The sequence below is a fragment of the Galendromus occidentalis genome, unplaced genomic scaffold (genome assembly GCF_000255335.2).
Source record: "Galendromus occidentalis unplaced genomic scaffold, Mocc_1.1 scf7180000077442, whole genome shotgun sequence".
Taxonomy (NCBI): domain Eukaryota; kingdom Metazoa; phylum Arthropoda; class Arachnida; order Mesostigmata; family Phytoseiidae; genus Galendromus; species Galendromus occidentalis.
The window spans coordinates 1,933,502-1,946,558 of record NW_003805430.1 but is presented as its reverse complement, the minus strand read 5'-3'; the positions used below and the strand labels follow the sequence as shown (position 1 = coordinate 1,946,558).

Below are 13,057 nucleotides of genomic sequence, written 5' to 3'. Positions count from 1 at the left end.
AAAACAAGAACACGCGGAAAAACTGGATATCGACCACTCGATATTCCATCCGTGGCGGATCTCGAGCTGAGTCTCGATCGTCTTGAAAGTTCGTCGTCTCCGTTTATCTCGTGAGCGTGGGATTGTGCAGCCAACATGGTGCTCCGAAGGTCAGGATCCATTCATCGGAAAATCTCGATGAACAGCGTGAGTGATATGTCCAGCTGATAGATTTAGACTCCGAGTTATCCCAGGAAGGATTGCATAGGGATCCGTCCGGAATGACAATGCAGCGCTCCATCGTTCCGATCTCTCTTCAGAATATCGAGAAAAGGAAGTCGAAGAAATTCAAGCTAAGGGTGAAGGCTAAGAAGGAGCGTCGCGGAGCGAAGCCCAAGACAGTGCGAATTCATCCGGACGACGAGGGTATAATAACTCCTTCGATGATACGGTCGAGGACCCGGAAGAATCCGTTGGCGAACGTGAAACTCAGCAACAAGAAAAGGAATAAAACTCTGAAGCAGAAAAGGTTAGCGAGGACAATGTCATCGATCAGGATTGATTTGGCATTCCCAGCCGAGCAGGCCTGCTCGAACAGATCTCATGTGATATATTCCGGATACTACATGTTTGACTCTCTGCCGGATAATTCGCATCACTCTGAGAATTCACGATTTTGCAATTTTATTGTGTTTTCGGTTCCAGATACATGCAGCGAGATAAGGAACAAGCGGCAAAGGCAGCAGTGGAGGCGGCCGAAGCTCAGATGGAGACCGAACCAAAAGTGAAGAAAACGAAGAGCAAAAAACGAGACTCTGGGGTGACAGAAATGGACTGCGATTGAGGGCTCTCTTCAAAGATCCAGGGAGCAAGTCTCATGTATATTTCAGTTGCCAATATTCCCTCGTAATAAATTCCTGTTACGCTTATTGGTGAGCCAAAATTCTCAGAACGGAAACCAGAGTTCTGTTCCGAAAGGCTTCGAGCAAGGTTGCCCCGAATTCCTAATGAAGGAACATTCAACGGTTCCGCCCGCGAGGATTCGCGGAATACCCTTCGGAGTGGAGTGGGCATACCCTGAGAGGGTTCTGACCACCTGAGGTTCCGATGCCGAGGGGCTCGTTGCGCTCAAGCTGCCGCGATGGCCAACGAATGTAGCAGCATGTCCGCGGTGCAAAGGCAGCTGCTTGACCGCATCGTTGGCTCCGGCACCGATACCGAGTTTCCCAGCTAAGGATCAGAATCCTCGGACTTGCAAAACATCGATGACAGCAGTCAGCACGGATCCGAGACATTCCCGAGCTACGAAGCGGTCCTACGGCATTACCCGCATGTGGTCTATCCGGGATTCCGGGTCGTCGTCTCTCCTGTGATGCCTACATCACACTGATGAGGCTAGGCGGTTCGATCGACCTCATTCAGGAACACGGAAACTCGAGGCCGACCCTGAGATCAAAGTTCCATCGCGGGGAGGGTGATGGATGCCGAAATCGCAAGGGGGATTGCGATCAATAAGAACCTTCTCGTCGACCCTGTCAACGACGGCCGACGGAAATTCTATCTGCCGCTAATGAATTTATCATTCCGCCTCATCTGAGGAGCCTGCTCGCGCGATGCGAGCATTCTCTCGAAGACACGGAAGGCTCGAGGGGAGCATTGAGGATGGAGAAAAGGAGATGCTCAATTCACATGTCCGTTTCAATCATGTTTCCCTAAGAACCATCATCCAGCGCGTTGATTGTATAATCCCGGGATGCCTAGCTCGATCCTGAGGGGCAGGAAGAGGGCAAGTCTCATATAAATGGTACGATGCTGAAAGTCTCAACCTTTTCTTTACGACTCTTATCGAGTCGTTTTGAGACCGGTCGATGCTTGCCACTGGAATTCGCCGATCTCCTCGCAGGGAGCTGAGACCTGCTGGCTGTTTCCGATCTCCACCCTGCTCGAGGGAGGGGGCGAGACGACGGACATCCTGATTTATCCGGCGAAATCGATCCGATCGCTTCGTACATCACGAAGCGACGAGACAGTTCGAACCGATCTCGGGCGTAGGGATACGGGGATTGACTAATGTAAGATGGTGTACCCATATATATGTTCGAAGGGGGTGTATCGATGTCGTTCTTCCCCCTGGAGTGCGGCCGGAGCGATTTTACCCCTAATGTCTGAAGCTTTTCGGGCAAAACCTCTCGGAATCAGCACTTGATAGCGGTCAGGCGGATAGACTCTGAGACGAATGAGTCATTATTAGAGCTCGGAAGTTCAGGCATCATGCTTTTAATGCCTATATCTGCTTTTTTCGACTTTTTTTATGCAAAATGCCTGTTTTATTCTTTTTGTGCCTTGAGTGCCTTTTCGAGGTTCTGAGGGGCCGAATCCCGAGGATTTCGGGGGAAATTGAGGGTTTCTTATTGAGAATGGTGATGAGATGAGGTCGGCGAACCTAGTTCCCAGGAGCACATCTTGCTTTCGACAAGTTCCGATGCTCCACCAGAGCGCGCAAAAAAAATCGTCCTTTCAAAATGCTCGTATCAGATCGGCGTCGATTACTCACTGATGGGAATCCATGTTTCCACATGAGTTTCTCACAATACGACGCTAAGGGACGCTTTGATGCGTTTGTTTCCCTGCCTATTATGCCTATTTCGCCTAGTTTCGGTGCCTTTTTCGAGGGTATCCGTGCCTTACCGCCTGCCTTTTCTGAGATTTTTCAGTGCCTAAACTTCCGAGCTCTAGTCATTTCCATCCGAGAGGAACTCGATGGAACCAATGACCAGTGTAGAGCCTAGGGAGCGAAACGACAACGGTGGGCCCACTAAGGCAGGAAATGTCACAGTATTGCTTTGATAAGGCCCGAAAAACCCGTACTGAATGCCGCACACGGAGAAGTCGCTCGACGAATTTGAGACGAAAGCTGAATTTAGACGAGACTGCTCCTAGCAGGCTCTTGGTGAACTCATTTGAATATTTTATTGAACTCATCCGACAAAAGACGACTCTGCTATGAGCGGGAGGGCGGCCGGAAGAGAAAGCTGTGTGACGCTGGGCGACGTTAGAGTATGAATTCGCCGCAGCACATTCCGAAAACTACTCGGAGAGAGATGCAGAAGAGATGCGGAACTCTTTCCGTCTCGCCCACTCAGCTGAGAAACGGGAACGCTCGACATCAGAAGACAACTCCCGCTGCACCAAGAGGCGGCTCCCGAGCCATTCCGACGATCAAGGTTAGCGGGCGAACGGAAGTCACTTGGAGAGGTACCGGAAAAGAAAATCAATCATAACGATGGCTCCGCAAGAGCTCGGAGAGAGAACGCTCTCACGCGGGGCAGCTCTCTAGTCAGGTTGCTGAACATCGGCGTCTCTTACTGCGTTTTCGGAGCTGATTCTGCGCAGGATCAGTTCCGGCGGGTGGTGCCACGACCTGGAGGAGAAAGCCAAGTACCTATTGACCTGTGCAACGAGTCGACAAGTCTTAGACCCTTGGAAGGGGCTCTTTCAGAAAGCCCCGGAGAATACGGGAACGTACCGCATTCAGAGGAAGGATTGATGACGGCACTCGCCTCCTACGAAGGAATCTTGGGACTCCGAGTTCGGGCAATTAACGAATGTGAGGTAACATAAGGAAGCTGGTGGCACGGAACCGGTACGAGAGGTACAGGTTCGATGGAAGAGTCAGCGGAGAACTCGCAAAAATGTTTATGTATACCGCGGAGAGCTTGAAATTCAGACCTAGACCTCCTTCTGAGGCTGAGGAATTCAGGAAAAAATCGGATGGACGCGATTTGATGCTTCCACTCCGGAGAACATCGACAAGTCTGCACTCCCACTCGCAAACAACCACCAGATTTTTCTCATGAGATAGGATGCCCCTAGTTCTTCGAGAGTTTGTAAACCAATCGAGAGCTCTTCAAGAGCTCGTTTATCAATGACAGTCCCTCGAGAAAGTTCCGTGGGGAGCACCAAGTCTCCCCATAACGAGAGTGCCAAGTTCAACGTTCGCAACACAGTAGACATCTCGACTACCTATGGGGAACGATAGACTGAGCCCATCGGAAATTGCTCACTTATTGTCCGGATAGGCGCTCCCACCAGCCTAAATGACTCGAGAAGCGTGTATTTCGGATAGACCTTCAGTCTAGGTGACTGGAATTCTCTCTTCGATGGATCATCAGGAACCGCGGACCACGCTGACAGTCATCGTCATCAAAAATACACGTCCTCGCGCCATTTCTATCTCGAACCCTTGAAGGAAGATATGCCTCTTCGTTTGTTGTGGACGCGATTCCCCAGAAAGCACTGAGCGGATCGAATGGCAACCTCCAGACGAGCGAGATTCGCGTCGGATACTCCTCATCGTCGTTGTCTCATGATTATTCGCCTACTTGTCACCGTATCCCTCGCAAAAAAAAGGACGGGCGCAAATATCATATCGATCCCGACTCAATACATGGCAGCTCGTTCAGATTTTGCCGCGGACAGCGTATCTATCCATCCACTGTAATGAATCCCCTAAACAGAGGAGCGTCTCAACGCTCTGCGGTCTCGCGTGGTAGGGTCGTGTGTACGTTTCTGACATCTCTGTCATGGTCCAGCGCTTGGCGGAATTCCCGTCTATTTGGAAGACAAATGGACTCTTTTTTCATCATCGCGGCTTCATGGCGACGAATTCCCGTCATAGATTATACTCGGCGGGAAACTCAACTCGTTGATATACTGAAACTAGCCTCTCTCGCGTCCATTATTTCAATGGTCCTCAAGGGCGCGGGAGCGAAACAGCTTTCGAAAGCCTGACGATTTTGTGTAGAAGTCGGCCCTAAGCTCCGTGGGGGAACGTGCGCGTTCGCCCCACTATCCTGGAAGCGATTCTGAAGGAGTACGACACTACTCGCCATTTGTGGATTTCCGAACGAGGGATCGACTCTCTGAGAGCTGCGAAGTTCTCGCTTCTTGCCTTTCCTGAGCTCAGAATTACTCGAACAGGGGAAGGTGTCCTCGTTCCTGTCTTATTTGTTTTTTCTTATTCCTTCTTGCTGCTTCCTGGTCGGAATAGACACCGTATCCAAGCCACCGATAATACTCGACGAGGATTGGTGGCAAACGCATTCGATTTGATTCAACGAAACCACGTTTGAAAGTGGGAAACTCGATTCGAAACATGGAAAAACGGGGAGCAATCTCGGTAGGAGACCTATGTAGAGGTGTGACGCTTGTGAGCCATTCCGCTTTATTCGTTGTTGGTTGGGTCAATAGAGGTTAGTTTCCTGTTCAATTTCCTTTTGTGTGAACGTTTCGGCTTTGTGCTGTTCGAGCAATTCTCCCCCCGTTCCGCTCTGTGACCAGCCCCTCTCACACTTGGAGGTTGGAGCCCACCGAGGACAGCACGCCGGACCCAGAATTGTATTCCACCGAATGGGAAACTCTCGTCCCGCTCGGAACCATTGAGGACTCAGAAAAGCGGCCCGCGCTGGATCAGCCTCCCATACACAGAGCACGACAAGCACGATGCCCCGGCTAATAAGCTCGAGATTTTTCCGAGAATCGCGAAATTCTGAGAGGAGAAATTCATGAAGCGTTTTGCTCGAATGGGACCCCGCGGAGCAATGTGTGCCGCATTTGGTAAAATCTCACAATTCGGATGTTCCAGCTTCGAACGGGCGGTCTACTAGAGCCAGAGCGATTTCCCTCCACGGGGAGTAGGAAAAATTTCCTGACGCAATCTTCATCAGCATTCAATTCATCCATCCTGATCAAGGAGGGGGAAGCGAGGCGGAATTATAGATATATGGGAATTCTAGATCTTTGACGCAGCGAGCGTTTTCAGGGACTGGCGGAATCGAGGCGCGGCGGGGTGGGCCCTGAAACCTTGCCGCGGTGTTTGGAGCAGATGGGCAAATTGTTACAACCGGATAGATCCCTCAAGAGCGCAGTCGTCGTGTTCTTCAATCGGTCAAGTGTCGATGAGAAAGCGTCGGCGTCGTAGGTGGTCATACAGCGGCTGAGGTCTGAATGACGAACTTCCTAGCAGCGAACGTCGCGTCGTCGCGCTCAAGTAGCCCACAAAATTTGTGGAGAAAAGCCCTTCGCGTTGGGCCTTTGCTCTCTCGAAAGGATAGCAACAAGCGCCCGTACATATTTCGGATCGTTCCGCCGCGCCACGGTATCGAGCATAGTATGCACGAGTGCCGTTGAACCTCCCGTACTTTGAGGTGATCGATTTTGCGCGCATCGGGATGATGGACAAAAATTAAGAAACGAGAGGTCTGAAAAAACATCGAAAATGGATCCGAGGGGGCATCGAATCGGGGTATCGGCTTTGGAAACGAGGACGACCGCCCCAGGCATCACCGGGCCACTGCCTAATGCCTAGCGCATATTTGAAAATCTTTTTACCGCGGACATCTTCCATGCAGGTGTGTCGCGTTCTTCCTGGCGGTCTCATTCTCCCCCCCGGGCTCCGATTGAGCTCTCTAGGCAGCTTCGCCTGCCCCATTCTCTAATTTTCTATTCCTTCCTCAATTTTCCTTATTCCTGGGATTTGGGATTCCATTTTCTTCCGGAGATCCCTCCCCCGAAGAGGAGACCGGTATCGTAGTCCAGAGGAATACCGATTTTTCGGGCCTCTTCCGAGACTTCTCCAGCGGTATCAAGGAATACTCTCAAAAGTGACGATTTTTTGCGACCAAAACCCGAGCGCACAAAGCGCAGAGTCCCCCACCCTCTGGAACAGGGGCCAGGACATCCGGATCCCGAGAATCACCGGAGTTGACAACCCGAGGGTCACGACTCGCGATTTTCAGGCGTCCCATCTCGAAGACTGTTAAAGTTCACCAGGGTTCACTGAATTTTAGAGATGGAAATTACGTCTGGAAGTCCGAGTGAGCAGTTGAGTGCGCTGACGGGTTCGTGACCACGAAACGGACTGAATTTCGTTTATTCTAGCAGTCGAATAGTTAAGAGCGCATGCTCTGGAACAACAGAGATCTAAACAACATTATTGGCGCGATATCTTGATTGAGATCGTAACAAGGACTCTCGGACGCAATTCTGTGGGTTTATCCCTTGGGGCCTCGGTGCTAAGGATAGAACCACAACTCTCTGATACGATTCCACTTCCTTCCGAGGCGATCATCATTTGGAACTCAGAGTCAAGTACCTAGCTCCCTGCCCTCACCGCGCGGAACCCTCAGCGGAAGCCTGGCGGTCGGTGAGCAGGCTCTAACCGAACCCCAAGATCGACCAGTAACAACGTGGGGCTCCAAGAGCCCCGCTCGAGGGTTCGGGATGATTTCGGCGCAATGTGTACGATTCATGTCTTGACCCCTGATTTGGCCGAGACTGTACATTGACTCGTGCGAATGTTTCTTGTACCTAGTAATGGAGGAATGATCTATGTCTTTCTTTGTATCCGAGTATGCTCCCTCATCCGTTTTCGAATAGCTCGATCTCGCAGGTGGGGGAAGTTGCCCGATCGTCGTTCAGTCAAGCTCAAGCGAAGAAAAAACACTCGGGATAGAGATTGAAAAACGAGAGGCTTGAAAAGAGTATTGAAAATGGATCCTATGGGAGCATCGAGCTAAGTTTCAGGTCTGGGGATCCAGGAAGTCCGCCCCGGGCATCACCGTCATTCTATTCGACAGCCCGATACTCGACTTTCTCGCAAGTATTCGCCCCTCTCAATCGTCTCCAGTCTTACGGCGATGTCACTCTGTACCTCTCGAGGGATTCCAGGATATCTAGGTCCTCGCAAGAGTTCGGTAATAGTAGCCCGTTTGAGATAGGCTTTAGCGTGTATCTTGTACGCGAAACTGTAACAAGCAGGACTTCAGAATCCCCTTGCGTTAGAATCTCAGAGTAATTTCACGAAATGTCAATTTTTGTCGATAGCTACGAGAGCGTCCGAAAGCGGCCAAATGGCCGAGCCGACTCGAATCATCTGGGGATATTCGTCCTACCTTGTTTTCCAAGGATCACTCGGAAGTTCTCTCATGTTTCGCGGTCGGAATCCAAGATTCATTGTACCATGGGATCTCATCTCCAATATTCTTGGTACAACGAGAAGCATCTTGCGATGATCGGTTCATCACGACAGTCAGTGATTGATGTCGACCAGATTTGAAACAAGAATCTTCGGAGCACAAGAGCGCTCCCCCGACTCCCGATTAGAGACAGGCTGTCTGTCCCGGACACACGACGGGTCCGGTGTCTTTTTTTTCGTTGGAGCAGCTCGCAAAGGGGTGATCCTGGTGGCCTGTTCGGTTGCCGACGGGCAGTGAAACGGGAGTTGATTGGAAGGCAGCGCACGGGCAGTCTCCGTTTCCGATACACTTTCGGAGCTCTCATGATGGTTCGACGAACACAGTTCTCAATCCTGAGAAAGGCTCTCTCATAACAGATTGCGATGTTTGGAGGGTGATCCGGGAATTCACGAGCCTTAACGAACTCCGAGCCCAGAGACTCCACGGTGCTCCCATTTTCGAAATGATGGCAGGAGGGAATTCACTCGGTATCTGCGTCCGAAGGTATTCGTGTTCGCGACCCGTCTCTAAAGCTCTCGTCCGTGTACATCTGTACACCTAGGGGGATTCCAGAATACCTACCTTGGCCTTCACAATAGTTCGCTTGAATGTATTAGGCTCCGTATGTTATAAGAGCCGTGGAGGCATTCTGCCGCTCGCTCTGTGTGCCCCGCGACTTCCCTGACGACTCCGATACTTTTTGTTTGTTAGCGATCTCACACCGGAGTCAGACCTTCACTCAGCAGAAAGGCTCCTGCGAGTCCCAGAGTCGAGTCTCGTTCTGTTGACTTCATGCGCCTTCATGACGGCAAGCGATCTTTGCCGTGCGACGCAATGAATTCCCTAGGAGTTTTTGCTCCAGATGCCTGGAGAGCCGCGAGCGAACACGCGTATGTCATTGATTTGAACTCGGAAGGATATCAAGAGTCGGAAAGCATGGAATACCGTTCTCACTGTAGTTCTTCATGAGCCATCCTGATCCTGGAAGGAATTCTCCCTCCAGGTCTCCAGGTTCACGAGGAAATCACTCATTATCACCCGCGGAAGCTCGAAGAATTCTTGCACTGGAATAGAACGTGAGTCTTCGATTAGTTGCGCAGATAGCTCAGGATTCACGAAAGAATTGAAGCACAGTGTAGTTGTTCGAAGAATATGAATCGGCTCCGCCGAATGCTCCGATAGGATTCCACGCTCGATTCGATAAAGGCATTGTGCGAAATGCTAGGTACGCAATCGTGGCATCCTCGCGCCCAGACAGATAGCCCAGGCTGTCCGGTGCAATCTCGTCTCTTACCATCGTTAGAGACGAGATTGCAGCGGACCCGACCCGGCCTCATGACTCATGAGAATGATGACGGCCGCTAGGATAATTCGAATGGGCTCCGGCTTGTCCCAGAATCGAACCCATGGCTGAATATCAATTCGGCTTAGGAGGGATGAGCATAAGAATCGGTAATTGCTTCCAATTTCATAGAATACCGTGGAATGGTCGGAACCCGGCTGGTTTGAATCGCCCGATCATTCGCCGCCTGATGATCGGGGACACGGAGCGTCCGCCCGTGGAGTGCTCTCATCGTGCTCTTCAATTAAGGGGGGGGGGTTCCCCAGAGCTCTCCGGAACCGCCTCATGTATGCAAGGAGGTATCCTCTATGCCTGAAGAAAACGGGGTTCGACTCGAGAAAACCCGAGCTTCATCCGTCTTCATGACTGAATTGTATGCATTTCCTCACTCGTGAGGGCATCACGCCTATTCTGAAGTCCGTCGTTTATGCAAAGCGAGCCGATCCTATTACTCACAACTCCGGTGCCGCTTCGTGGCTAAACCCTATGGGTCCCGGCTCGGATGGGGCGAGGAGTAGAGTGGATTGCAGATCCGAGAGTCCGATGACCCTCTCATCCTAAAGGCTCCTTCCTTCTCATGGCGGTTCCATCTATCCTGAGAGCTTCCAATGCTGTCACTCTGAAGGATGTTCTTCCAATAGGAATTTATCTCGAAGCCACTGCTCCTTGTAAAGCTTTGCGTCTGCTCGGGATTGTTGCTCCATGGCTCTTGAAAGAATCGACCAGGTGTCAAGCTCGATTCTCTTGTTAGTATCGACGAGATGGGAATCGTGGGTCCGATAAGGATTTATCTATCCAGCTAAGTCAAGGTCATATTTTGACCAGAGACTCATTCCGCGAGCCACGTCTTCAGATATTGATCAGACGGATAGACTCGGAAAGTTCCCGGGAGCCGGGAGCTCGAAGTCGACCTCGGTTGGGTATGTCTTAGGGAAGAGCTTTGGAAAATTCTCCGCCGGAGTTCGGCCTCCATCATCGAAAGTTCGCCACAAAATCCTCGTATCCTTCAATCTTATCGTTCCATCTTTCACATGATCTCTTCGAATCCAGGAATGACGTGCATAACAATCATTTCCCCGCACCCCGCACCTTCAGGGTCCGAAGTCTCCGTCGTTTCTCGGATAGTTTTCTGAGCGATTTCGAACAGAAGGTCGATTCGGTAGGCGAATCGAAGGAGGAAGAACCCTTAGTGTAATCCCGGTAGAGGGAAGGACCTCCCCGAGACTCCAGGTCAATGTCTTCGTTTATTTCGGTGTGGCCGTCACCATGATTTTGTCACGATGATTGAGCGTTAAATCACTGCATGACTGGTGGGAGCTCCATCTTATGCACTCTTCTGCTCGGGCTGTCGTGCAGTGCGAAACTCGAATCGGAGTGGGCTGTCGAGTATTAGCCGAAGGCAGACTGCGATACCGAATCTCGCTCCCGAGCTACGCTCGAAGCGATCAGATTGCAAGGGACGTTCTGCATGATTGACGTTGTCGTAGCCCCGGGACTAAGTGGTAGTTCCAAGGAGGTTCCAGGACCCGTTGCGAGCATCAAATGTCACCTGTAGACTCTACAGGTGAGCCGCCGATTCGGATAGCTGATACCTCAGGGATCAGAAGTAACGTAAGCAACACGGTTGTCCTGTTCGGGAACGGTGTAGGAAAGTGATCAAACGAGAAAAAAGATCCTCAGCATCTGAGTGAGCGTAAAATCTTGGCTCTGACGCGACTCATGCTTCGGTATATTCCCCCAGGAGAAATTGAGTTTTGCGCTCCAATTCGAAGAAACTCCCCTCTTCCCTGGATCGATAGCACTCGTGGCGGAATCCACCGGAGCGGACCGGGATGGATGCACCGGATATGAAGCTTGTTCGGATGGAGCCGGCCCCATATCGGCATTGGAGGGGGCCGGAGGATGTGCTACGATTGCCGCGAGATCTGACTAGGGAAGCGATCGACCTCGAATATTTTTGCGTCAATAATGTCCGGGCGGAACTACGAACTAAAACATCCGCAACCATAACCAAGAAAGAATGCCGTCGTCGACCTCGGTCGCTTCTCTGGATGGGGCCATCCCGAAAGTTCCGCAGAGAAAAGAAACCGCAGGTTCATGCATGATCTGAGCTGGACGCTTCCGTCGAATCTTGTGGGATCGAATCCCATCTTCCGCAGCGGAGGCCTGCATGGACAAGTCTCAGAATAAGCGCCCTGAACGGACACGGAGACGGGGAATTTCGTTCATCTTTGGCAGAATGGATAGGTCCGCTACGGGTGAAGAACAATCACAAAGCGGAGCGTCGGAGCCTGCTCGGGGACGAAAAGATTCCCTTCATGAATGGTCGTCCCGGTCCCGTCCCAGCTGCAGCGAGCTCAGACTGCGAACTTTTTCGGGATTGGAGACCGGCTTCCTTCTTCCCTCATTTCTCGGGTTTTCCACCGCATACGACCCTCTGACTGTCCGATGCTGGCCTTCCACACAATCGGATAGATTTGATATTCGACCTCTACTGGCTTGCTTTCGAGGGCGAGGTCCTTGAGTTGATCAAGCCTCACATTATCCCGTCATCCATCACATCACGATCACAGAGTACGCAGTCACTGCGTGTTCCATTAGTACCACTATACTCCCTGTTCGGTCGTGGGTGGCGAAACGGGAGGCTCCCACTTTGTTTGGTTCAATAATAAATGCTACCCACCAGCTTGCACAGCCGATGATTCGGTATAAACAGGAACGCAATATCCCCGCTTCTTGCAAGCACCTAATCGCGGAAGCTTGGGCAATCCGGGCAGAGAGACCGAGAAAACAGCACGGGCGAGCCGGAGAACTTCCGCGCCCACCACAAGCGCGATATCGACCAAAAACTGTTGGTCAGAGCTGATATCAGCCGTGAGACCTCTACCATGGGCAAATGATCAGTTTTCGAAGTCTCTCGCTGAGATTCCCATGACGATGCAAGGCCTCGTTTAGCCTCGTTGCCTCCGGAACCGATCAACTAGACTAGCGTACTGCGGAAGGAGGAAGGGTCCCCGCAGCTCTTTCGGAGATTCTCAGAACTGACCGGGGTGGTGGAAATGTATTTATGGGGCACTCGACGAGATTTCTTCTGTGGGCTAGTTATTTTGAGAAGACTTAACACGTGACGCCGACTACTCAGTGACTACTGCGACCACTTCCGAGCTATGACATTCGATCTTATAAGAGGTAAGTCTCCCGAAGTAGGTCCCTATCCCGTGACAGGTCTTGGTCCCACAACTGGTCATGTGGGAGACTTGGAGGGAAATTGGAAATCCCGTGAGCGATTTCCGCGATCGGAGGTAGTTTCATCGTTGTGTTTGACTCCTTTGGAGAGTCAACCGTCGGCCCGATAGCGTTCCGAGGACGGAAAAGGTCGCTGAGCGCAAGGCTGGGACGTCTCTTTACCAAGAGCTGGACCGAAGCCCGCACCGATCTCTCGGAGAATGAAGGTAGGTAGTCGCTTCCCACAGATATATCAGCAGCCTCTCTCCGATCCCTCATCATGACTTCTGATGATCTCCGTCCGGCTAGCGCAACCCTGATTACGTTCCTGGACAATAATTGACAATGAGCTGATGTGGAACGTTCCCGGCCGTGGTACGTCCCCACGGATCTACATGGCAGCCTAGTAGTCCGGCCCTCTGAGCTAGTCAATCTCGGTAGATGTGCTCGATTCGAGCACTCTGACATTGGTATTCCTGAAAATTCCAAATGCGCA

The 13,057-nt window shown here is 51.5% G+C and overlaps 1 protein-coding gene across 1 annotated transcript; it reads left to right on the top strand.

The window, feature by feature from the left end:
* LOC100906354 (uncharacterized) lies at window positions 1-908 on the top strand. The gene is made up of 3 exons (XM_003743309.2): window positions 1-186; window positions 300-508; window positions 685-908. The coding sequence occupies exons 1-3, from the start codon at window positions 136-138 to the stop codon at window positions 821-823; spliced, it is 399 nt and encodes a 132-aa protein (XP_003743357.1). The 5' UTR covers window positions 1-135; the 3' UTR covers window positions 824-908.
* Window positions 909-13,057: the final 12,149 nt, after the last annotated feature.